General features: G+C 52.3%; 2 protein-coding genes across 2 annotated transcripts in view; both read right to left on the reverse strand.

Moving 5' to 3' along the window:
- RASAL3 (RAS protein activator like 3) overlaps positions 1-10,675 on the reverse strand; it is an 11,025-nt gene extending 350 nt beyond the window's left edge. The window contains exons 1-18 of the mRNA XM_007460972.1: positions 10,623-10,675; positions 10,159-10,493; positions 7,881-7,892; positions 7,596-7,726; positions 7,353-7,431; positions 7,188-7,249; positions 6,754-6,824; positions 6,062-6,188; positions 5,878-5,976; positions 4,879-5,421; positions 4,401-4,545; positions 4,003-4,147; positions 2,895-3,131; positions 2,606-2,807; positions 2,380-2,498; positions 1,301-1,539; positions 921-1,072; positions 478-635 (exon numbers count right to left, since the gene is read on the reverse strand). Coding sequence (XP_007461034.1) covers positions 478-635; positions 921-1,072; positions 1,301-1,539; positions 2,380-2,498; positions 2,606-2,807; positions 2,895-3,131; positions 4,003-4,147; positions 4,401-4,545; positions 4,879-5,421; positions 5,878-5,976; positions 6,062-6,188; positions 6,754-6,824; positions 7,188-7,249; positions 7,353-7,431; positions 7,596-7,726; positions 7,881-7,892; positions 10,159-10,480 — 2,843 coding nt within the window. The 5' untranslated portion in view covers positions 10,481-10,493; positions 10,623-10,675. The remainder of the gene's footprint in view (positions 1-477; positions 636-920; positions 1,073-1,300; positions 1,540-2,379; positions 2,499-2,605; positions 2,808-2,894; positions 3,132-4,002; positions 4,148-4,400; positions 4,546-4,878; positions 5,422-5,877; positions 5,977-6,061; positions 6,189-6,753; positions 6,825-7,187; positions 7,250-7,352; positions 7,432-7,595; positions 7,727-7,880; positions 7,893-10,158; positions 10,494-10,622) is intronic.
- A 2,190-nt stretch (positions 10,676-12,865) lies between these two features.
- On the reverse strand, positions 12,866-17,476 carry PGLYRP2 (peptidoglycan recognition protein 2). The gene is given in 5 exon segments (XM_007460973.1): positions 12,866-12,976; positions 13,760-14,057; positions 14,663-14,873; positions 15,193-16,275; positions 17,395-17,476. Coding segments are annotated over 5 exon segments (1,767 nt in total). The 5' UTR covers positions 17,459-17,476.
- Positions 17,477-24,358: the final 6,882 nt, after the last annotated feature.

The raw sequence follows: 24,358 nt of genomic DNA on the forward strand, positions 1-24,358 counted from the left end.
ATCCCTCCAGCTCTTGGTAGGAGAGTCAGGGACTCGGGGGCGAAGCTTGGAATGGAGGCGGGGTTTGTCCAGGCTGGGGGGTGGGGCCTAGATCAGTCTGAAGAAGGGGCTGCTGAATTAGAGCCTGGACCGTCTGGGATGAAAGGACAAACCAGCCAACCGTTGGAGGCGGGTCTTGGCTAGTCCTGAGCTGGGTCATGAGCGGGATGGGGGAATGCCCAGACTAAGAGATAGTGGGTCTCTCCCAATCTGTGTGGGAGAAGCTGACTGAGGGACTGGACGAGAGGACCTCCCAGGGACTTGGGGCGGGTGGAGCTCAAGAGGCGGGCCTTGGGTGTGTTGGGGCGGGTCTTGAAGAGGGGGCGTGGCCGTGACAGGCATGATTTGGGTGGGACTGACTGGGAGGCGGGGCCTGAGCCGATCTCTTTAATAGAAAGCCCACCTGGGGGCGGAGCTAATGGGGAGGGCGGGGCTTACCCTTCTCGGAGCCTGGTAGCCAGGTTCTGAAGCTGGCTCCGAAGCTGCTCCTGCTGCTCGCTCAAGGCCCGGATGTGGGTGCCGAGTGACTCCACGAGGCCGGACAGCGCCTTCTGATCCTGGCGCAGGGCGGCCACCTCGTACTGCAGCTCCGTCATCTGTGGGGAGGGAGCAGCTGTAACCTGAGCCATCGTCCCCGCCCCTTCTCCCCAAGGACCCTGACCTCCCTGTACCCTGTGCTCTGCCTCCTCACCGCCCTGCCTATTGGGGAACGATGCCCTAATTGTACAGAAGAGGAAACTGAGGCTCAGAGAGGGTTGGGTTAGGTCTGGGTCACACAGCACAGCAAGCTCGGTATTTGAACCGAGACCTGCCCATCTTTCAGTCTTTTTCCAATCCTGTCTCCCCACTCTGTGTGCGGGCGGACCTGGGCTGTACCTCACCTTGCCCATGGGTCGGTGGGTGCCCAGCGTTTGGTCTCTGTCCCGTGGCTGGTCCAGCTGGCGCTGCCAGGGAACCGACGGCTTCCGCGGCAGCGATGCTGAGGTTCCGGTCCAGGGCCGGCCGCGGGGCACGGGTCCCGTGCGTAGGGAGCCTTTGGGTCGCGGCCGCGGCCCTGCAGACGGGCGGTGGCGAGCGGGGCGGCCAGCCGGGACGCTCTGCGTGCGCTGCACCGGCCCGAGCAGCCGCCGGCCCAGCGTTTGGTCTCTGTCCCGTGGCTGGTCCAGCTGGCGCTGCCAGGGAACCGACGGCTTCCGCGGCAGCGATGCTGAGGTTCCGGTCCAGGGCCGGCCGCGGGGCACGGGTCCCGTGCGTAGGGAGCCTTTGGGTCGCGGCCGCGGCCCTGCAGACGGGCGGTGGCGAGCGGGGCGGCCAGCCGGGACGCTCTGCGTGCGCTGCACCGGCCGAGGCAGCCGCGGGGGCTGCTCCTCGTCCGGCCGTGGCCGGGCCCAACTACCTGCGCCGTGAACGCTGCGCAGGGACTGGCTCTTGGAGATGAGAGGGGTATGCTTGGGGAGGTCTCGGGGGGCCAGAAAGCCAGGCTTCTCTCCTGCAGAGATGCTGGGGGTGGAATGGGGGAGCTCAGGCGCTCCACCGGTTCCTGAGCGGACCGCATCTCTACCTCTGACCAGAAATAACCCCACCCCTGATCTTTTACTTCTATGTGACCCTATTGCTGAAGGGATCACATTTTGACTTCTGATCCTGTCCCGGACTTCTGACAATACTGTCCCTTCTATGACCTTTGACACAACCTCAATCTAACCTCTGATTTCTTTCTAGCCTCGTCCCTGAACTCTGACACAGTGTTACCCTTGACTTGAGCCTCTCTGTAACCTCTGCTTCCAGTTTGCCTGAGCTTGACCGCTGCTCACAACTGTACCCTCTTCCTTCCCAATCTGACTCCGTCTTGTCCCCAACCTCTGACCTTAAACTCACCCTGTCTCAGCCTCCTGAAAGAACATAGTCCCTGACTTCTGACCTCCAAAATGACTCTGCCCATAACCCTTGACCCCATCTGACCCTGGGCCCGACCTGTTTGCAATATGAACCTGTCCCTGACCCTTGATGATGTGACTTAACATCCATCTGACCCACTCTGACCCCTGATTTGACCCTATCCACAACCTCTCACTGAAACCTGCCCCTCATTGCTGACCACAATGTCACTTTCTCTCTGACCCCAGAGGTGACCTCTCCCTGATCTCTGCAATGCTTAATCCCCACCTCAGATTCCAATCTGACCCTGTGCCCGCCCTCTGACTGTACGGTGAGACTCTCCCTGACCCCTGAGATGATCCTGTCCCCAGCCTCTGACCACAGTTTGACCCTGTGATGCCTTTGGCCCTTCCCCTGCTCCTACCCATCAGAACTGGATCAGACTTGAGGCAGGTAGGCTACCTGGAATGGACCTGAGCCGGAGGTGGTGCAAGACGCATTGGCACAGACACAGGTACAGGTCGGCCCTCCTCGATGGCACTCAGGATGGTGGGCAGTGGTTCCAGGCTGTCACGGGTTGCCTGGTAAAGCAATGCAGGGAGGATGCTGAACAAGCTCTCCAGGACCAGAGGCTCCCTACTCTCTTGCCTCCCTGCCTCATATTCTGGGCTTTGGGCTCAGGCCACACCTGGTCAAGTTCAGCAAAGATGGTACAGAGCTGGGCATGCAGGACTGCCAGCTGGAGGGCCAGGTCACTGCTGCCCTGGTAACCACTGGGTGCTGTGTGCACATCCACCATAGCCACTTGGTCCAGGAAGCGTTGCATGGCAGGTCCATGATCCTCCAGGAAGCTATTCATGAAGCTCATGTAGGCCTCCTTCTCACCAAACCTAGGTCAAGGCCCAACTGGGTGGGTCAGGTCAGGCATCTGCTACCCCCACGGCCCCAGCATGGCCTCCCAGCCTCCCAGGACTTACGGAGCATGGTTGGCGAGGTTCTGGATGACCTTGGCGATCAGTGTGAGGGTGCGGGCTGGGCCAGGTGCCGGGTGCTCTGGCGCTAGGCCAAAGAGGCTGGGTGAAAGAATGGCAGGACACAGGAGCCGCAGGAAGAGAGAGGCACACACTAGTCGGTACCCCAGTGCCTCAGAGCCACGTGCCTTGCATGCTTCTCGCCAGCCTGAGAACACGGTGCCCAGCTCTGCTGGGAACCAGCTGGGGCAGAAAAGACAATGGTCAGAATGGGAGGATATGGGCATAAAGTTCATGGATGATCAAAGTGCTAAGGTCAGGTGTCAGGAGACACCGGCATTCTGGGTCAGGATTGAAGACATTGGGGATAATGATGCTTGGGGTTATAGGTCCATTTAGGGTCAGGGTTTGTCTGTGGTGTAGTTATCGTGGTGACTTCTGGAGTCAGTAATCTTAGATTTGGGGGTACAGGTTCACATGAGGATGGAGGCCATGAGCTTGAGATGTAGCTATGACTGGACATGAAATTGGGGTGCCAGACATGACATGAAATAGGATGGGATTGGGGTTACAGGGTCACCTAGGTTCAGAAATCATGAGATTGATATCCTAGATGGCATGGGATTAGGCATACAGGTTAACCTAGGGTCAGAGGTCAAGGAATTAGAATCCTAGGAATCCCAGTTACATGGGATTTGGGACACAGTGTTACTTAAGGTCAGGGATCATGGAATTGGGGGTATGCCATTACTGGAATCAGAGGTCATAGGAGTGAGATCCTATGTTAATTGGGGTCAGGTGGTATGGAATTAAGGTATGGGGTCACCTGTAGTTTAGAAGACAAAGAATTTGGTCCCAGGTTACTTGGGGTTAGGTAGCATGATATTGGGAATGGGTTGCCAAATTTAGCAAATAAAACTTTAGGATAAACAGTTAAACTTGAATTTCAGATTTTAAAAATGAACACTTTTTTTTAGTGTAAGCATGTCCCAAATATGGTATCACATTTAACTGGGCATCCTGTATTTTATCTGGAAACCCTAACTGAGGGTCAGGGTTAGCACAGTGGCTAAGAGGCAGGGTTAGGCTTGGGTTCTGGGGCCCTGATTCTCACTCGTAAGAGTGGATGATGCTCTCAAAGACCTCCTTGCAGCTGTTTCGCAGTCTGATCTGGTGCTGGGGCAGCTCTGAGGCCGGGCACTTGCTGGGGTTCACCTCACAGTCCTCAGTGGAGGCACAGAGACGCCGCACGACCTGTCCTGCAGTCCAGCACAGCCAGAGAGGGGCCAGCCCATGACCACCACAACCCACAGCACCCAGCCTCCAATTCTATCTCCAAATTACTCTGGAGGCACCTAAAATCTTGGGGAACCCCTGGTTCCTTCTAGGATCTGAGCATCCCCAGGGCACCACCCACTACCAGAATCCAAGTTACTCAAGGATTCTCAGATCTCCCCTGGGGTGCCCTAGCCGGCTCAGCTAGGCCTCTGACTCCTGCCCCACTCTGCTTACCCAGCGTCTTTTGGAGGTAATCCTGTGCTACCAGCTTCATGTACTCATCGATGGCCTTGGTGGCCAATGTGTTTTCCCGGAACAGAAGAGCCTCACGGCCTCCACTGCGTGCCAGCTCCGCGGTGCCCAGGTCTGTCACCAGTGCCTGGGCATAGTGGGGTTACAGTGCGTTGGGCGCAGACTGAGTCGGGGGAATCCCTGCCCTTGGCGGGTCCCTCACCCCTGGGGCACAGGCCCACTCCTCATAGATGCTGCCCAGGCCCAGCCCTCGTTGCTGGGGCTCTTAACAGGCCGGAACCTCCACCCCTCCAAGCGCAAACTTGGGCCTCGCAGTGCAGAGGCTCAGCTCAGCCCCCGCCCCTCAAGCTGCCCAGCCCCTCGAAAGTGCCACTCTGGTATTGTCCCCACCAACTCCCCCCTGGAGAGCGCGATCGGTCAGCCCCTGGTCACCCGGGTTCGTCCCGTCGCAGCGCCGCACCTGAGCCCGGCCGGTGGCCCGCAGCACGCGCACCATGGCAGCCGCCAGCTCTTCCTTGGCCTGAGCGGACAGCGCGAGCTCGAGCGCCCCGCAGAGGCGCGCGTAGTGGAAAGTGAGGAACTCAGCCAGCTCTTTGTAGCGTTCAGAGGGCAGCACGCGCAGGCGCCGCGCCCGGATTCGTGCCCGCAGCGCCGCGCCCGCTGGCGCCCCGAGAAGCGGGAACCAGCGCTCCAGGCCCGCGGCGGGCGCGCGGGGGACGCCTAACTCTTCCAACGCCAAGGCCACGCGGCCCAGCACCGCGTCCCCCGGGCCCGCTCCGCGTAGCCGCAACGACAGGCGACGCGCGGGCGGCAGCGCCTCAAAGTGGAAGCGTTCCGCCCAGAAGAGCTGGCCCGGGCCAGCCCTCGGAGTTGTGCGAGCCAGCAGTGCGCCGTCCAGCCACAGCTCCGCGCGCACTCCTGGCGCCCCCGCCGCCGCCCGGGGCAGCCCCTTCACTTCGTGCACCCACACGCTCAGCCACGTCTCTTCCCGCTCAATGTTGTCCTGCGAACCGGAGTAGGGGCGGGAGCGTGGCGTCTGTGCTCCACATTGGGCACCAGAGGTGAAGAATGGGGCCCGTGCTCCCAGGGGGTCGCTGGGCCCCTGGGGGAAGACAGTGAGGCCACGGGGGTGGCCAAGATGGCTATGCGGAAACCCTCTAGCTTTTCTGGGCTCTCCCGGAGAGATCAGGGCTCTAGGGCATGGAGAAGTAGCCGCGGGGTGGGGACTTGGAGACTGCCTGGGGTGCAAATAGGGCTCGGATTGAATACAATCCGAGCTGTGCAAGGGGCTGGTAATAGATGCAAGCGGGGGGAGGATCTCGGAGTGGCTGCAAAAGTGTAGGGGGGCAGGTGTGTCCAAGGGGCAAAGTTTTGGGGCGAGTGGGATTTGGGGTGGGTGGAAGGGGCGGGGCCCGGGCTGTGGGAGGGGTCTCCAGGTCCGACCTTGCGCACTACCGACCTGAATAGGCTGGAAGTGGCGACGAATGTCCTCTATCCAGCGGTCTCTCTCAGCAGCCGAGCGACAGGAGAAGCAGCGGCTCCCGCCCGCCCACGTTACCTGTTGAGGAGGGGCATCCAGCGTGCGGTTGAGACCAAGGGTGGAGCCAAAGGGTCAGGCGAGGTGGAGAGTTGCCTGCACGTACCTGGAAGCAGTGGGGCTCCTCCAGGAGGCTGGGGTGCAGTGGCCAGACCCGCACGTCCCGCTCGGCGCCCAGGTCCAGTTCCGAAATCTTGGCCAGCGATTCCCGAGAGCCCAGAGCACTGGGGGTTCTGGTGAAGGCGCACATGAACAAACTGTCATTCCTACCCACTACCCCTCCCCCACCCCAACTACCCCTTACAGCCAGAAGGGTGGAAGCCAGGAGGGACTTTAACCTAAATTGGGCACTTAATTCACTGTTGACACTTAATTCACTTTTGACACTTAATTCACTGTCTGAACTCCAGTCACACTGGCCTTGTTTTTGTCACTTCATCTGTCCTCTTGACTTTTGCACTTGCTGTTCCCTCTGCCTGGAATGCTTTTCCTGACCCTTTCGGCCTAGTTAACTTCCATCTATCCTTCAGATCTCAGCTCAAGTGTCCCTTCCCTGACACTCCCAGACCAAGGTGTTGACTCAGCTGCAGTTTTAGAGTTATTGTGTCAGACTCTGCCCCCACCATTCAACAGAGGGCTGGCTCAATGCTAAGGGTCTTTCAGTGGCCCCAGCATTGCCCAACATGGGGCAGGACACAGAGGGCCACAGGGAATATTTGGTGAAAGTCAGAATTATAGGCGGGGGTGGGGAGGGGCAATGTTGAATCCCAGCCCCTCCAGCTCCCCAGAGACCCTTACCCATCTGGGGAAGCATTGGCTCCTAGCTCCGATTTGGCCTTTTTCTTCTCTTTCAGCCGCTTGAGCAGCCCCTGTGGGGAGGGGGATGTCAGCTGGGCAGAACCCTGTGTTCCCTCCTCAGCTCCCTTCCCCCCAGGGTGTCCTGGAAGATCTGTTGGTCTTGAGGGATCACAACCTCAGGCTATATTAGCAGGAATATTAAAGACAATCAACAGCTCCCATTTCTAAAGCACCAATCGTATGCTTTCCTACATTCTCTATGGACTTTTCATAAACAGCCCCAAGAAGGAGCTTCTCTTTCTGGCTCCATTTGACAGATATGGACACTATGATCCTGAGAGGGTCAGTGACCTGCCTAAGATCACCCAGGAAGAGTCCCCCTTTCACCTCTGAAGGTCGGAAAGTCTTTGCTCTCCCCTCCACCCCCCACTTACCCGAATGTTGTGGACCTCATTGGGGCCAGCAGCCTCTGGCTCAGTCTTTCCAGAGATCCGATCTGTGGGTGGTCAGGGGTGGAAGGTTGGGGGGGTGGGATCATCGTGGATTCTGCCCCACCTTGAGAGGCTCCCAAATCCCCAGCCCCCATCTCTCAAGCTTACCTGGATCCCTGAGGTTCCCCAAGGCCACCTGGATGCTGCCCTCGGAACTAGCGCTCCCCACCCGGGGCCTGCAAGGACGCTGTCCCCCAACAAGAGTGGGTGGTCAGAAAGGAGAGGCGGGCAGACAGACAGAGGGAGAGGCAGACGCCTTTCTGTTATGCCCCCTCATCCCCCGCCGTTACCACTGTTCTGTCTCTCTTCATTCCTCTCCTTCCCTCCCCTTGCCCAGGTGCCCCCTCTTACCTCCTCCTCACCCCCAAGCAGCACCAGCCTCCCATCAAGTAGGGTGAAGGCCTCGATGTTCCAGATGGGCACGTCGGGTGGGGGGGCCTCTGGGATCTGTGGGGCAGGGGGCTCCAGCTCCGGCTCAGGCTCTGGGTAGAGGAGGAGGTGCTGGGGACGTGGGAGTCCTTTCTTCTCTCTCAGAACAACCTCTCCACTCACCAAGGCTCATCAAGGGTTCCCTCCTAAGTGCCCCCTCTTCCCAACCCACCCACCAGCCATGTCAGGTCTTGGACAAGCCACCACCCCTCTCTGGGCCTTGTCCCCACTAACCATGGATGGTGATGGGTGGTGGACACAGCCCCACCGACTATGTGCCCCGTATACTGTGTTTACTGTTTCACACACTTCTCATTTAATCCTCCAAAAGCCATTCGATGGGATATTATAGCACCCATTTTACCAAGGAGGAAACTGAAAACACATAGAAATTGAGTGACTTGCCCAGGGTCACACAGCTTGTGAGTCATTGAGCTGGGCTTCGGATACAAGCATTCTTCTCTCTCTCTGTCTTTTAATTGACTTAGTACCATCTTTACACAAATCGAGCATACACACAAACACATCAACAACTATGGAACTGTATCCATTAAACTCTGATAAGACAACACAAAAGAACTAACAAATAGCTAAGATGTTGCTGAATTGAAAGCATTTCCAATGAAATTTTAACTTTAAGAGGTCCATATTTACAAAGTATGTTAAATGCTTCTGCATCTCATTTTAAATGCATGATAAATAAAGAACAAAGATAATGGTTGCAACAGATCTTCCAAGAGGGTTCAGCCTTGTGGTGGTCTGTTCTCACTGTGAGAAATGCACTGAAAATGGAAATAACGTTACTTGCTAATTTTCCTTCTTTCCTTTTCAGAGTTTCCTTCAAGGAAACTAAGCCTTTGTTCCAGGGCCTGGCTGGCACTAACAGAGCCCATACTCAAGGGTCATGTACATACAGGCATTCTTCTCTTAACCAAGACAGTAGGCAGGTCCGAGAGGTTAAAAAACGGGACAGCAGCCTTGGTTCCTTACATAAATAACAAGTCTAAAGGGAAAAGTGTTCAAAGTTTGAGAAAGGAACAGAAGAAGGGAAGGGTTGGGAGAGGTGCAGTAAGAAGGCCTTCCAGAGAGAGTAAGTTTACAATGGGTCTTTTTTTTTTTTTTTTCCTCTAATTTTTTGGCCATGCTGCGTGGCATGTGGGATCTTAGTTCCCCAACTAGGGATAGAACCTGAGCCCCCTGCAGTGGAAGCGCGGAGTCTTAACCACTGGACCACCAGGGAAGTCCCCTGCAATGGGTCTTGAATAGCAGATTGGTTTTGACAAAGATGGAGAAGATTGTGGCATGAATGGCTTGAGCAAAGCCTGGGAGGTGGCACATGGCCTGGCCCAGGGAAATAAAGGGAGGGGTGAGAAGGGCTTGGAGGGCTTGGAGGCTGGAGGGGAAGGTTCAGGAAGAGATTAGTGCAGGGCTGTGGGTGTCAGTTAGAAGAGCTGGGGTTTTATCCTGGAGGTATAAGGAGCCATGGGAGGTGTTTGAGTAGGGGAGGAGGAGGTCTGCTTGTTAGAGAACTCTCACTGGATCGTATGGCCTGGGCAATACCTGATACCGTGGAGGGGGCTGAAGGGATGCCTCTGCAAAATGGGAATACGAATGATGAGAATCAAATGAGCTTCCGGGAATAGGAGGGCTGGATCAGGCCGCCCAGATTACCTGTCTGTCCTATTGTTTTACCACCAGGGGAATAAATGATGACTCCCACTTGTTAACGGATCACATAAAATGTGCTGAGTCCTAGACCAGCATTACGTTCATGAGCTCCAATCCTCATGATATCCTTTACTCTTCTAGATCCCTCTGTGTGACACTTAACCCCATCTGTCATTTTCTTGTTTACTTGTTTACTGTCTGTCACACCCACTACACTATGAGCTCCACAGGGCAGGCAGTTTCGTCTGTTCGTCTGTTTTGTTCACTGCTGTGTCCTCAGTGTCTAAATCAGGGTGGGCCTAGAACATAGTAAATGCTCACAGACCTCTGTTTGAATGAATGGACGAACGAATGAAATAATATATCCTTCAAGGTAGGAATCATGATTCCCATTTAACTTATGGGGAAGCTGAGGCTCAAGGAAGTGAAGAAACTAAGACATGGAGGCTGCAGGGCAGGAGAGCAGAAGGCAGCAGAGATGGGTATCCAGGCAGGAGAGAATAAGCCTGGGCCATTGAATATGAGGAGAGACCTACTGGGGCCAAGAGCCATTTGGCATCTGGACGGTGCTACCATCAGTCTATTCCCTGTCCCTTCCCAGGGCTGGACCCCCAGCTCACAGGTCCATAGCCACTCCCACCATGCCCAGGCTCTGGGTAAGGGGGAAAGAGAGAAGAGGGCAGCCAGCCGGGCCCCAGCCACTTCCTGTCGGGCTTTCGCACTCCCCACAACTTCCTGTGTCTGTAAGGCTGATGCTCCAGAGGCAGACAAAACCCAAGCATCCGGGCCTCCCAGCCTGGGTGGGGGAGCCATGTACCTGAGGTCTCTGGCTCTGGTTCTGACTCCAGCGGTGGGCTCTTATGCCTTCCCCAGAGGGTCTTGGATATTCGGAGGCGGCTCGAGCGCGACTCCTTGGGGGGCGCAGAGAGGACACGGCGAAACAGCGAGCGAGGGGCCGGCTGGCTGCTGACTGTGGGCTCCTGGTGGCTCAGCGCCCTCCCCCATCCTGCAAGGCGGCCCCAGCGGAACCCTCCAGCCCCCTTCTCCCCACAACCTCCTAAGTGCCAGTGGTAGGAGGTTAGCGGCGATGGGGCTGCTGGCTGGGTTTGGAAAGCCAGGCTCGGCGAAGGTGGGTCCATGGCAGAGATTCTCCTGGGGGATGATAGGGTGACAATTCTACCCAGTGTCTGCCCACATGTTGTCTTCATTTTGGCCCCCTCCCTACTCTCAGCTCTGCCCCCAGAGAACCCCCTTGGGGGCCATATGCACTCCCTCTCTTACCTTGATTTCCTGACCAGCCCCAGAATCAGCAGCCGTCTGCACCCTGCCTGGCTTCCTCCCGCTGAACGCAACTCCACGTGACCCTGTCTGTCCCACCCCACCCCACAGCCAAGCTGGGAGGGCACAGTGGGGGCAGGATGCAAGAGGAAAGGAGGTGACAGAGCAGGACTAAGAATCTCTCACTGACCAGGAGGCAGCACATGCCCCTCTCTGAGCCTCAGTGGCCTTCTCTGCAAAACGGGCACATGCTGACTAAATGCTGGAACTCTCATCCACTGCTGGTCAGAGTGTAGACTGATTCATCCAAGTTGGAAAACTGTTGTGACCTATGAACATTGACCACACCCTACTCCTCTGACCCAGCAAGCAGTTCCACTGCTAGGTATACACCCAATAGACATGCCCACCAGCGCTATTCATAATAGCCCCAAACAGAAAACAACCCAAGTGTGCATCTACTGTAGAATGAATAAATTGCGGTCTCTTTACATAGTGGGATATTATGTATCAATAAGAAGGATTGAACTCAGATGAATCACAAACAATACTGAGCAAAAAAACCCAAACAATGAAGAGTAAACACTGTGTGGTTCCATTTACATGAAGTTCCAAAGCAGGCAAAGCTCTTTTTAACAATTCAGGATATTGGTTTCCTTTGGAAGGGCTAGAAACTGGGGAGGTGAGGAAGCACAATGGAGGCTTCTGGTAGCGCATCATGGTGGTCTTTTTTTTTTTTTTTTTAAAATTGAGGTGAAATTCACACAATATAAATCTAACCTGTTCTATTTCTTGAGCTGGGTGTTGATTACATGGGTATGTTCTGTTGTGAAAATTCATTAACCACACATTTTGGTGCCCTTTCTTATATCTCTATTATACCACAATAAGTATTTACTTGAAAAAAGAGGCAGCCAAATGCTGTTCTGAGTAATAAGTGAGATAACTTGAGAGTCAGTAGAATCCTGGCCCACTGGCCCCAGAGTGGGTTTGAGTGCCAGCTGGTCCTTCTCTTACTGTGTGACCTCAGGCAAGTCATTTCCTCTCTCAGAGCCTTGGTTTCCTGATTTGTACAAGATGATAACATCAGTTTCAGAAGGTTTATAATGGGACACTTTGTTTATTCAGCAAATATTTCCTGAATGCCTACTATGCGCTGGGTACTGGAAAAGCTACAAGGAACAAAATAAACTTGGTTCCTGCCTTCCTGGAGCTCACAGTACAGCGAGAGAGACCAATCTTTAACATGGATGCAGGACATTTCTAGCTGGTGAGGACTTGGAAGAAAATAGACAGACTGGAGTAGAGGCTGAGCAGAAGTGATGCACTTTGAGCTGGAAAAATCCAGGAGGGCTGAGCATGAGAAGGAACTGGTCATGGGAAGAACATTCCAGGTAGAAGGAACGGCTTGTGCAAAGGCAAGGGTGGCCAGAATCCACAGGGTGGGATGGGTAGGACTGCCTTCATGAGCATGTGACCTGTGCAGTCACCGGGCTCAGAAGGGCTCTGCATTGCACTTGATTTAACTTTTTGGACAGGGCCTGCATTTTCATTTTGCACTGGGCCTTGAGCATTCTACAACCTGTCCTGAGCAAGAGGGTCTTCAGCGAGGGTCAAAAATCCTTTTCCTGGTGCTGGACATGTTCTTGCAGGCGCACGTACCTTAGCTATGCCCACCTCATTCTTACCACACTCAGTCCACTCACTGCACATACAGGTAGAGTCTTCCTGTGTTCCACCATATCTCTGAGCCTGTACCCCTTCACTGCATACTGGCCCCACTCCCAACTCCCTGCATTTTTGCTGGCGGACTTTCTCTGACAGGTGGAGTCCACACTGCCCATGCAACAAGCAGTCCCAAAGTGCCAGCACATTAACACTGCCCTGGGAGCAGCCCTCAGCCAATGACTATGGAAGTTGGAGGACCAGTACTCCAGCTGCCTTGCCCTTTGAGTGGGATGACTCTGTGGTGTGTGACCTACACTATCCCCCAAAGGTCCCTGGTGGGATTGAGTTCCACGTGCCTCCCATAGCCACATGCCTGATAAAGCACCCTTTCCCAGCTGCCTTCCCTTCCCTGTGTCGCTTCCTTATTCCCCAGCTGATATGTCCTGGGATCACTGCTCAGACGACTACTTATCGACAAGGATTCTTGTCCCAGGGCCTGCTTCTGGGCAACCCTAAACTAAGACAGAATGTGCAAACGCAGATGATGCATGGACACAGGCTTTCTTCCCATGGTCTCTTTATTGGAGGTCTGTGGCTAGCAGAATCGTTGGAGGTGGCCTCCTACTGGATCACCTAGAGGCCCTCCTGGATCTCCTAGAGGCCCTCCTGGCAGTTCTTGGTTTCACATTCTAAAAAAGACAAGGGAGTGTGAGGTTTGGTGGTGGGGTGGATGAGGGGTCATGGGGCTGGGTCTGCCTTCCTCATGGTGGCACCCTAGACAGTAAGAGGACAGGGGCCCAAAGTGAGGGGGCAGGTACAATGCCAACTGCAGGCCAGCCAAATGAAATGGAGTGGTAGCTTGAAGGTAGAGCTAGATAGCACAGGGATGTTATAGAGGTGTTTTCGTGATCATGAGCAGAGGCTGGGGTGCAGTCATCAGGCTGAGGTTGTGCTGACTGGGCCTGGATTGCTCCAGCATAAGAGTTGTCATCAAGGGTCAGGAAGGCTGGGGCTGAGCAAGCATCCTCAGGAGAGGATTGTCTCTCTGAGACTCTGAGATTGTCTGAGCAGAGGATTGCAATACTAGGTTAGGGGCTGGACAGAAGCTGTGCAGGTAAAAGGGTTTTCTGTAGAGGGTCACAGTCTGGGTCAGTGTTGTGTGGATGGGTGGGGGCGGGGTTTTGGGATGAGGGCAAGTTTGGGTGGCTGGGATGAGGTTGTGCAGGCAGAGGGGCAGGGTGGGTAGGCTATATTGCAAGCAGAATGACTGGAGTCTGAGTCTAGATTGCCTGAATAGACGAGCTGCAAGGGGGTTCAGGGTCCTGGCTGAGGCTGTGTGGGCACAGGGTTACAGGAAGGAGTGAGGGGCCTGCTGAGGTTAGGCAAGCAGGCAGGGATCAGGGGCCGTGCTGAGCTTGTGTGGACGGACAGATGGGCCTCAGGCCGAGATAGTGCAGGCGTCGGGGACTCACCTTGTCGAAGTGCGGCCAGGTGCGCAGCAGGTTGAAGAGCGCGTCACCAGGGCAGTCAGTGCGCACGAGCTGGCGGTGGCCGAGCAGCGTGTAGCCTGGCCGCAGGAAGCCGGCGCGCACAGCGCAGCGCGGGAGCTCGTCGCGCACCGCGCGCAGCGCGGCCTCTGCGGGCAGCTCCGCAGTGTAGTTGCCTATCAAGGCCACGCCGAAGCCGCGGGAGTTGTGGCTGAGTGTGTGCGCACCCACCCAGTGCCAGCCGCGGCCCTCGTACACGTAGCCGTCTGAGCCCACCACGAAACTGCGAGGAGAAAGGGAAGCATGCACCACTTGGTGTGAGGCCCCGGCTCTCATCTGGCCCTCCACCCGTTTCCGCACCTGTGCCAAGGGCCGCCGCCACCCCAAGTCCCGCCCGGTAGCGCTGACTCTACCCCGTCCAGCCGTGTCCCACTCCCCCACCTAATGCCACCCCAGAAACCGTCCCGTTTCTCTGGATCTGCCCCCAACATTGGCCCCATTTCTTTCTACCCAGCTACCTCCCCATTGTCTCAAGTCCAACTCCTGCCCAATTCAGAGCCCTTTTCTGTCTTAGGTCATATCCCATCACTGCCCCGTCCCAGACTTAGCCCCTACCACAGGTCCTGCTCCTCTCCCAAGTCCGGACTCCTTTCCTAGTTCCCACCCCAAACTCAGGAATCCCACTGTTGAGCTATTTCTGGTCCCTGTTAAGGCCCGGACCCTAGTCTAGGCCGCGCCCCTCTCCACATTGGCTCCACCCACCCTAAACTCCTTGCCAGCTTTGCTCAGGTCCAAACCCCGCCCCCTTAGTCAGGCTCTGCGCCCCCAGGCTCTACACTGCACCACCACTTGGTCCGCCCTGCCAGAGACTTGCAGGTTGCCGCCCACCTGTAGCCTATGTCGTCCCAGCCGCGAGTATGCTGGTGGAAGCGCTGCATAGAGCGCATGTCGGCGGCGCAGCGCTCAAAGTGCGTGCAGGGTGACGCGGGTACGTATGTGTGGTGTACATACAAGAACCCGAGCGGCAGCTGCAGCGGCGTCGGGTGGCCCTGGTACGGGGCCGCGCCCCAGCGGCAACGTGGGTGGATGGCTGGACACCCTGAGAGGAAGAGAGTCCAGCACGGGAGTAAGCAAGCGTTTCTCTGCCTGTCGCCTCCTCCCACACTAAGAGCGCATATAAGGATCATCCCTTCAGTCTCCTCCCAGATTTGGGGACAGTTCAGTCTCACACCACACTGGCCCCCATTGGGATCTAACTTAACTAAATCTAACAGCATCCTAGTCCTGTTGGCCTCCCAGCCAAAGCCCTTATTGCCCCCTCTGGAATCCCCAAGTCCTAGATCCTCCTGACCTGTCTGGCACTGAGAATGTCTGTATATGTGAGAAGGAGCATTACAGGGGGTGGGGGCCCTTCTCACCTAGAAAGGCCTCAGTGAACTCGTTGGTAGCGTGGGTGGCCACCTGTGCCAGCTGTTCTTGGCTCATACCCTGAAGCTGAGGGTGTGCTGGCTCCAGCCTCTGTAGCAGGATGAGGGCCCCCCATACCTGCTGGGTCAGAATGGGAGTTGGAGTCAGAGCAGCTCCGTTCTGCCGTCGGAAGTTGCTGCGAAATCCTGGGTCTCCCGCTACCCCGGCTCCATAGTACTGGCTCAGCAGGTGGCTGAGGGGTGGCCGGGGCTCAGGGGACCGGCTCAGGTAGTCTCCAAGGAGGGCCCCATCGAGGGCACCATTGAGGAAGGCCGTGGTGAGGGTTGATGCTTCAGGGTCCAGGAGCGTGAAGGTCCGGGGAAGAGAGAGCTGGTCCCAGCAACCCTCAGTTCCCAGTGAATGGCTCCAGGTCTGAGGGCCCTGGAGGAAGTTCAGGCCCAGGTCTCTGGCCAGGGTGACCACTAGGAGGCTGTCCACAGTGGTTGGGAACTTGGCTTTGGTATCTGCTGAGGAGGCTTGGACATCTGGAGAGGTGACTTGGACATCTAGATCTGTGGCTGTAACATTTGGAGACACAGCTCCAACATCTGCCCAGGTGACATCTGAAGAGGTATCCCTGAGTCCTGGGGACGTGGCTCTTACATCAGGAACCGTGGCTCCAATGTCTGGAAAGGTGACTCCAGCATCTGGAGGGGTGACCGTGCTGTCTAAGGGCAGGTTTACGACCCTGTTCCCCTGCAGCCCTGCCTCCAGCCCTGCCAGAAGAGGCTCCACAGCCACGGTTGAGCCATCGGATGCCAGCACCACCCCACATTCCTTCCCGTCCCACACACCATGTCTCGCCACCTCCACAGTCAGGCCTTGAAGCTCTGGGCTCAGTGAAGGAGGATCCATCGTGGTGGTCTTGAGACTCTGTTCCTCCAGCAAGAAGTGATGGAGAGGGTTGTGGGCACAAGAGTCCTGGGTTGACAGCAGCCATGCAGAGGCAGTGTGGCCAGCCTCGGTGGCTGGTACCTTTTGCTCGAGCTCAGCCAGTGCCTGGATGACAGAGTTCATGAGCAGGGGCAGGGTCGCTGCAGGAGGAGGGATGGCATTAGCCCAGCAGCCCAGCACCACCTGTTACTGAGCCACCCCCTGCTGTTTCTACATCTTCTCAATGCTACATCTACATCTTCTCCCAGCTCTTCGTTGGACAACCTTATGATGTCTGACATTGTCCTTGTGTAGGTGAGGAAACTGAGGCACAGACAACAGGTTAAGGAGCTTAGACTATCAGCGAGCACTGGGGAGCCATGGCAGGTTCATGAGCAGGAGAGATACATGGCCAGGTTGGAATTCTGATTGCTCCTTTGAGTGCCGTGTGGAGAATAGATTTTGGGGGGACCAGAGTAGAAAAGGGGAGAGAGTTTGGAGCTAAGCAATGAAGGTGGCTGAAGCCGGGATGGTGACGCTGTGATGGACAAGAGTGGGCAGAGTCCCCAGATATTTTGAGGGAAAGATGGACCATTTTTCATGATGGATTGGAGTTTGGGGAATTTTAGAGGGAAAGGTGTCTCAAAGGATGTCCAGGGGAGGGTGGGCCTGTGCCTTGTGGGAGAAATATCTATGGCTGAACTTGGAACTTAGAAGTCTGGGACTCAGAGCTGGGGTGGGTTGTTGAATAATTAAACCTTTACTATGTGCCAGGCACCATTCTAGGTGACTTATATAACAAGCCAGTTCATCTTCACAAGGACCCTATGAGCGTGGAGAGGTTAAATTATCTACCTAAGATCACATAGCTAGGAAGTGGCAGAGGCAGGATTTGAACACAGGAAGTCTTAATCCTTACACTCTGCTCACTGCTGGAATTCAGGTTCCAGACAGTTCACTCAGTGATTCCTCTATAACTTTGCTCTTCTCTCTGCCTAAAATGTCCTTTCCTGCTTCACCACCAAGTAAAATTCTTCTTCTTCCTGTCCTAGATCTATGTCCCCTCCTGCAGGAAGCCTTCCTGATTTTTGCTCTTTTGGCCCCAGTTTCTTCCCCCAACCCTTGCCCTGATCCTATGGGGCTGGGAGCATCTGTGTTCCCCTTGAGACTGGGGCCTCCTGGATCTAGCCTCACCCTGTACAGGGCTGGACACAGAGGGGCAGCAGTATACTTCTGCTGAAATAAGAGTCCTGGCCTCAGGCCTCTGCCTTTTGACCCACCTGTGCCTGGCTCCGGCTGCAGCAGCAATCCGTACAGGATCCATAGGATACCCTGGACCACCATTGTGGGCTTCCAGTTTCCAGGGGAAGTATCCAGTTTACCTCAGTGGAGACTTCGGCAGAGCTGGAAGGAGACAAGCATGGAGAACTGAGAGTGCCTTTGGCTACTGTCAAAGTCCAGCGGTGAATGACACGGCTGCCACTTGCAGAGCTGTGGGCGGGAGGCAGTGGTGGCGTGGGTACAGAGTGCCCTGGCTCAACGTCATCTGGGTGTCAGGGGCTTCCCCCATCCTATCCTGTTCCTCCCAGGGTGAGGTCAATGGTCAGTAAGCCAAGCGCACTGCAGCAGTGGCCTGGAAACTAGGTAGTTCAGATTCCAGCAAACTCTGCCCATTCCCCAGGAGAGGTAAACTGAGGCTAATGCAGCAATCGACCCTTCCTATGGTGATCGTTCTGTAGCTGCTTCTGGCCACCAGAGGGGACTCTCAGGTGCCTGCCCGACAGGTAAGACTGGCTGTGATGAGGGTGAGGAGAGAAGGAGAGGCCTGCCTTCTTTGATGCCAGCACTTTAGCCTCAGGCAGAGGATGAGTGCAGGGGCTGAGGATTGTTTTTCTTGAAGTAGCATAGGGGGACCTGAAGATGTCATCTCTCATTTCGTTCCAGCTCCGGATCCCAAGCTACCAGAGGTAGCTGAGAGCAGGAATTGGGCTGGGGTGTTTGGGACCCTGGCTTTGTCCCCGGAGCGGACTTCTGGGCTTACCTGGGTTGGCAGTGAGGGGGTCCTCCCTCTTCCTCTGGTGCCTGTGGCCAAGCCCTGCTGAAGAGAGCCCTCCTCCTCTTTATCCAGCATCAGGTGGGATGGGCTCATCATGGCTGGGGCTGCCGTGTAAATTACTTCACTGTTGGCCTCCCATCTCGAAACTAGCCTGGGGAATTTCCAGGAGACCCACCGGGCTGGGCACTCAGCACAGGGCGGGCCTTGGGCGGGCCTGGGAATGCCCGGGCCAAGCCAGGCCTGGGATTCCCCAGGGGACCTACTTAGATATTGGGCACTCAGCATGGCCTAGCACAAAGCGGGGCACACAGTAGGGGCTCACAGAGTTAGATGCTAAGAGAGGAGGATGAATAGAGGCTGCTCCCCAGGAGATTCTGAGGAAATCTCCTTCTCCATGCCCCAGTTTCTGAGGATTTGGGGTCAGGGGCTCTGCCGGATAGAACCACGTGGAAGATGTGGGCTGTGTGTCCATCCGGTGCAGGACTAGAGTGAGGAGACTGAGGGTGTAAAATTTAAGGTGGTGCCGAAAATCTCAGCCATCAAGATAAATAATGTTCTAGCACAATGTTTTAAAAGACTAAAAGAAATGCAAAAAAAAATCCACGATGAACAAAATATCAACATTTTAAAAAAGACAGGGTCAGGGGCAGTGCTGTGCTTAGACATATTGGAGCCAGAAGTGAAAGGCAACATCAGGAATTCTGATCCTGTCTTTGTGCCTCCCTTGCTTTAACTTCATCCAGGCCCTACATCCACCAGGGAGTAGACCCCCGGATGTTGCGGGGTAACTGTCACATGAGATCCTCACCTAATGTCTGCTTGGTCTGGGAATGACCTTGATGTGGCATCATGGACCTTGGGTTTGTCTCTCTGATTCTCCCACTGATTGTGGCTGTGGAGAGACCCTTACAATTTTATTTAACTGCCAATTTATGTTCATTTTACCCAGCAGGAGGGTGAGCTCAGAGATGTTAAGTAACTTGTGCAAGGTCACATAGCTAGAACCTGGGGAAGGCTCCAAGCCCAGTGCATGTTTTCACTATCCTGTGGCTAGGTCAGGGTCAGAGTAATTATGACTCTTCATGCTGGGCAAGTGTTTGCAGACTGGCTACAGAGCAACTTCACACCCAGTAATTCTTGGGCCAGCCAGATGGGCAGCCTTGATACCCGTTTCAAGCTTGAAGTTTGTGGTAGGAGCTGGGTTGTATTGGAGTCAGGGACATGTCATGGCCAGCCAACATTTCCCTCAGGGTCTATCTGGGATTTGTGACCTTCTCAGGTAGGACCCTTCCTTCAGGAAGGCTCCTTGATTACCCCTGGTTCCCCACTTCTCCCATTCTGGCTCCCTAGCCCAGGATTCCTACCTTTGACCCAGACCTGTCCATACAAGGTCAAGAGTTTCTCTGTCTGGTTCCATCTCCCCCAGACTAGGAGATGTTGAATTCTCTTGGGATGCCCAGAAATGCCCACCACAGGTCAGGGATCAGATGGGTAGCAGGGAGTGACTGTTGAATACACCATAGACCCGATTGAGGATGTGGGGTCAATTTGAGGTTAGGCTCTGAAACACACACATGCAGACACCCACACACCAACGCACCTGGTCTTGGCTGGGCCTGGGAGGCAGCACAAAGGCTGGGATTCCCATGATGAGTCATTCCCTGCCCCTGCTTCCCTCCCACTTCATGAGGCCCACTGCCAGGATATGTCAAGGCCCCTCCAGGCTGCAGACAGACCAGGGGTCTCAGAAGAGTACCCAGGGCCTGGGGCCATCTCTAATGGAGGTAGCATTGGCACAGAGAGACAGAACCCTGGCCTCTGGATCTGAAGTGAAGCTGGGATCGAGGCCAGAGACCAGAGGAAAAGGAACTTGGAGCGGGGCAGGGCTGGGCTTGGGGCCAAGATCAGAGTTAATAACATTCATTTTGGTAACAGTAATGATAATAATAATGAAGACCCTGATAATAATAATAAAAACTTATGTGCAGGTCTCTGAGATAAGATTTTATATGCCTACATTTTTTTAATTTAACTTTTAAAATTGAAATATAGTTGATTCACAATGTCGTGCCAATCTCTGCTGTACAGCAAAGTGACTCAGTTATACACATAGAGACTTTTTTTTTTTGGCCACACCTTATGGCATGTGGGATCCTATTTCCCTGACCAGGGATTGAACCTGTGTCCCCTGCAGTGGAAGTGCGGAGTCTTAACCACTGGAACACCAGGGAAGTCCTGAGATGTTCTTTTTTAAAATATTCTTTTCCATTATGATTTATGACAGGATGCTGAATATAGTTCCCAGTGCTATACAGTAGGACCTTGTTTATTCATCCTATATATAACAATTTACATTTGCTAATCCCAAACTCCCAGTCCTTTCCTCCCCCACCCCCATCCCCCTTGGCAACCACAAGTCTGTTCTCTATGTCTGAGTCTGTTTCTGTATTGTAGATAGGTTATTTGTGCCATATTTTAGATTCCACACATAAGTGATATCATATGGTATTTGTCTTTCTCTTTCTGACTTACTTCACTTAGTATGATAATCTCTAGTCATATCCATGTTGCTGCAAATGGATTATTTCATTCCTTTTTATGGCTGAGTAGTATTCCATTGTATACATGTACCACATCTTCTTTATCCATTCATCTGTCGATGGACATTTAGGTTGTTTCCATGTTTTGTATATGCCTACATTTTAAAATTCAGCTCTGGGTTTTGTGAAGAGATGTAATATTCCACTGTATATATGTGCCACATTGAAGAGATGTTTTAAAGCAAGACTGGGCAAACCACAGCCTATGGATTGACTAACTGTTTTGTAAACAATTTTTTTTGTTTTTTGTTTTTTTTTCAAGGTGAAATTCACCTAACTTAAAGTGAACCATTTAAAAGTGTACAATTCTGTGGCACTTAGTACATTTACAATTTTGTACAACCATCACCTATATCTAATCTAGTTCCAAAATTTTCATCACCCCAAAATAAAACCCTGTACCCATTAGCAGTTACCTTCTGTCATCTACCAGCCCCTGGCAATTGCCAGTCTGCTTTCTGTCTCTGTGGATTTACCTATTCTGGGCATTTCATACAAATGGAATCAAACAATATGTGACTTTCTGTGTCTGGCTTTTTTTTCGTTGAGCATAAAGTTTTCAAGTTTCATTCATATTGTAGCATGAATCAATGCATTTTATTATGAGTCATTCCTTTATATGGCTGAGTAATATTCCATTCTATGGATGTAGCACAATTTGTTTATGTAAAATGAAAGTTTATTGGGACACATCCTCTCCCATTTGTTTACATATTGTCTATGATTATTTTTATGCTCTAACGGCAGAGTTGAGTCATTGTGATGGAGACCACTTGTCCTGAAAAGTTGAAAATACTATGTGCATCCCCCACCTCCCGCTTTATTGAGATATAATTGACATATAACATTGTATAAGTTTAAGGTGTGCAACGTGATGATTTGTTATATGAATGTATTGCAAAATGATTACCACAATAAGAGTAGTTAACACATCCATCAACTTACTTCACATATTTTTTGTGTGTGTGTGTGTGTGGTGAGAACTTTAAGATGTACTCTCTTAGCAACTTTGAAGTATACAAAATTGTTGACTATAGTCACCATGCTGTATAATAGATTCTCAGAACTTATTTATCTTATAACTGAAAGTCTGTACCCTTTGACCAGCATCTCCCCATTTCCCCCATCCCCAGCCCTTGGCAACCACCATTCTACTCTGTTTCTATATGTTTTTTTTTTCTTTTTTAAATTCCACATGTAAGCGAGACCATACAGTATTTGTCTTTCTCTGTCTGACTTATTTTACATAGCATAATGCCATCAACGTCCATTCAGGTTGTTGCGAATGGCAGGACTTCCTTATTTTTTAATGGCTGAATTGTATATTTATATTTATATCTACCTATCTATCCATCTATCTATGTCACCTTTTCTTTATCCATTGAGAGGCACTTAGGTTGTTTCCCTGTCTTGGCTATTGTAAATAATGCATCAATGAACATGGGGTGCAGATACCTTTCTGGGTAGTGGTTTCATTTTGTTTGGATTCATGTGGCCTTTAAATAAAGTTTGGTGACCCCTGCTGAGCCATCCCACCCAGATTCCTATTCTCACACTGTTTCTTGCTAGCTAGAGAAAGAGCCTTAGTCTTGAGCCCTCATTTTGTCCATCTCTGAAATGGGAGAATAGTACCAAACTCATAGGGTTTTTGTGAGAGTTAAACAAGGAGATAACAGGCAAAATGCTTAGGACCATGCCAGCGTGTGGAAAGCATTCAATAAGTAGAGTCATTTCTCCTCATCCACCTGACTGCCCCAGCCTCCCCAGCAGAGGGTCAGCCCACAGGATAATCTATTACGGCCAGACTCCATGTCCTGGATGAGTTCAGACTCACAGTCATTTGTTATTTCTGCATCTGGGGTACTAGTCCAAGTCAAGTCTTCCCTACTGGCCCCAGCCCCCGACAATACACACATATCATCTCAGAATAACATAACAACAGTACCTTAAACAATGTGATTGTTGAAAATCCATTTAAGACTATTTTTCTGGTTTTGTTTGTTTTTTTGTCTTTTGGGTATATCCCATTGGGAGTGTGCCATCAAATTATTGCCCCATAATGTCTCTTGAAATAGCTTCATTTTGTAGCTTTGTCCCTAACCTTTTGATTTTTAGGAAATTTCTTTTGAGGACAGAAAGTTTTTATTTTTTTAAAACCGTAAAGCCATAAAAACAACACCTCATGATAAGATTGTGCATTATAATTATGTGACTAGAAACAATGTGGGATTAGAAAACATCTCAAATAACAGTATTTATATTATTATAATAACTGTTAGGATTATTGAAAAATTCACCTCACTATTCCACCACCCCCATTGAAAAATATCTCTGAATATTGTACTATAACAAATGCAACTTAGACTAACTGGGTCATTCAAATAAGGTAATGCCACTTTACCTTTTTTTATTGTGGTTAAACATACATAACATAGATTTTACAATTTTAACCATTTCTAAGTATACAGTTCAGTGGCATTAAGTACATTCACATTGTTGTACAACCATCACCACCACATCCATCTCCAGAAATTTTTCATCTTCCCCAACTGAAATTCTGTCCCCATTAAACACTAACTCCCCATTCCAGTTTCCCTCAGCCCTTGGCACTCACCATTCTATTTTCTTTCCCCATTCCCCTTTGGTAACCATAAGTTTATTTTCTATGTCTGTGAGTTAGTTTCTGTTTTGTATATAGATTCACTTTATTATTTTATAGATTCCACATATAAGTGGAATATAATATTTGTCTTTTGTGACGGGCTTATTTCACTTAGCAAAGTGTCTTTAAGGTTCATCACTGTTGTAGCATGTGCCACCATTTCCTTCCATTTTAAGGCTGAATAATATTCCATTGTATGGATACACCACACTTGGTTTTGATGGACATTTGGGTTGTTTCCACTTATGACTATTGTGAATAGTTCTGTTATGAACATGTGTGTACAAATATCTATTTAAGTTCCTGCTTTCACTTCTTTTGAGTATACACCTAGAAGTGGAATTGCTGGATTATGTGGTAATTGTATGTTTACTTTTTTGAGGAACCCCCATACTGTTTTCCATAGTGGCTGTACCATTTTACATTCTATCAACAGTGCACAGGTTTCCAAGTTCTCCACATCCTCACCAACATTTGTTATTTTCTTTTTCTTTTTCTTTTTTTTTTGCGTAAGCGGGCCTCTCACTGCTGTGGGCTCTCCTATTGCGGAGCACAGGCTCTGGATGCGCAGGCTCAGCGGCCATGGCTTACGGGTCCAGCTGCTCCGCGGCATGTGGGATCTTCCCGGACCGGGGCATGAAACCGTGTCTCCTGCCTCGGCAGGTGGACTCTCAACCACTGCGCTACCAGGGAAGCCCTGTTATTTTCTTTTTTTATATTAGCTGTCTTAATGGGTGTGAAGTGAGGAAATTATTTATTAAATCTAATATTATTTTAGAATTATGTAAATACTTAAATGGTCCCAAAGTCAAATCTACAGAATAAGATCTATAGAGAGACATCTAGCTTCTATTCCAGTACCCTCCATCATGTTCTTTCCCTTCCTCTCAGATAGCAATTTACAATTTTTTTCCATGGTTTACTCT

This window comes from Lipotes vexillifer, unplaced genomic scaffold (assembly GCF_000442215.2).
Source record: "Lipotes vexillifer unplaced genomic scaffold, Lipotes_vexillifer_v1.1 scaffold469, whole genome shotgun sequence".
Lineage (NCBI taxonomy): Eukaryota > Metazoa > Chordata > Mammalia > Artiodactyla > Lipotidae > Lipotes > Lipotes vexillifer.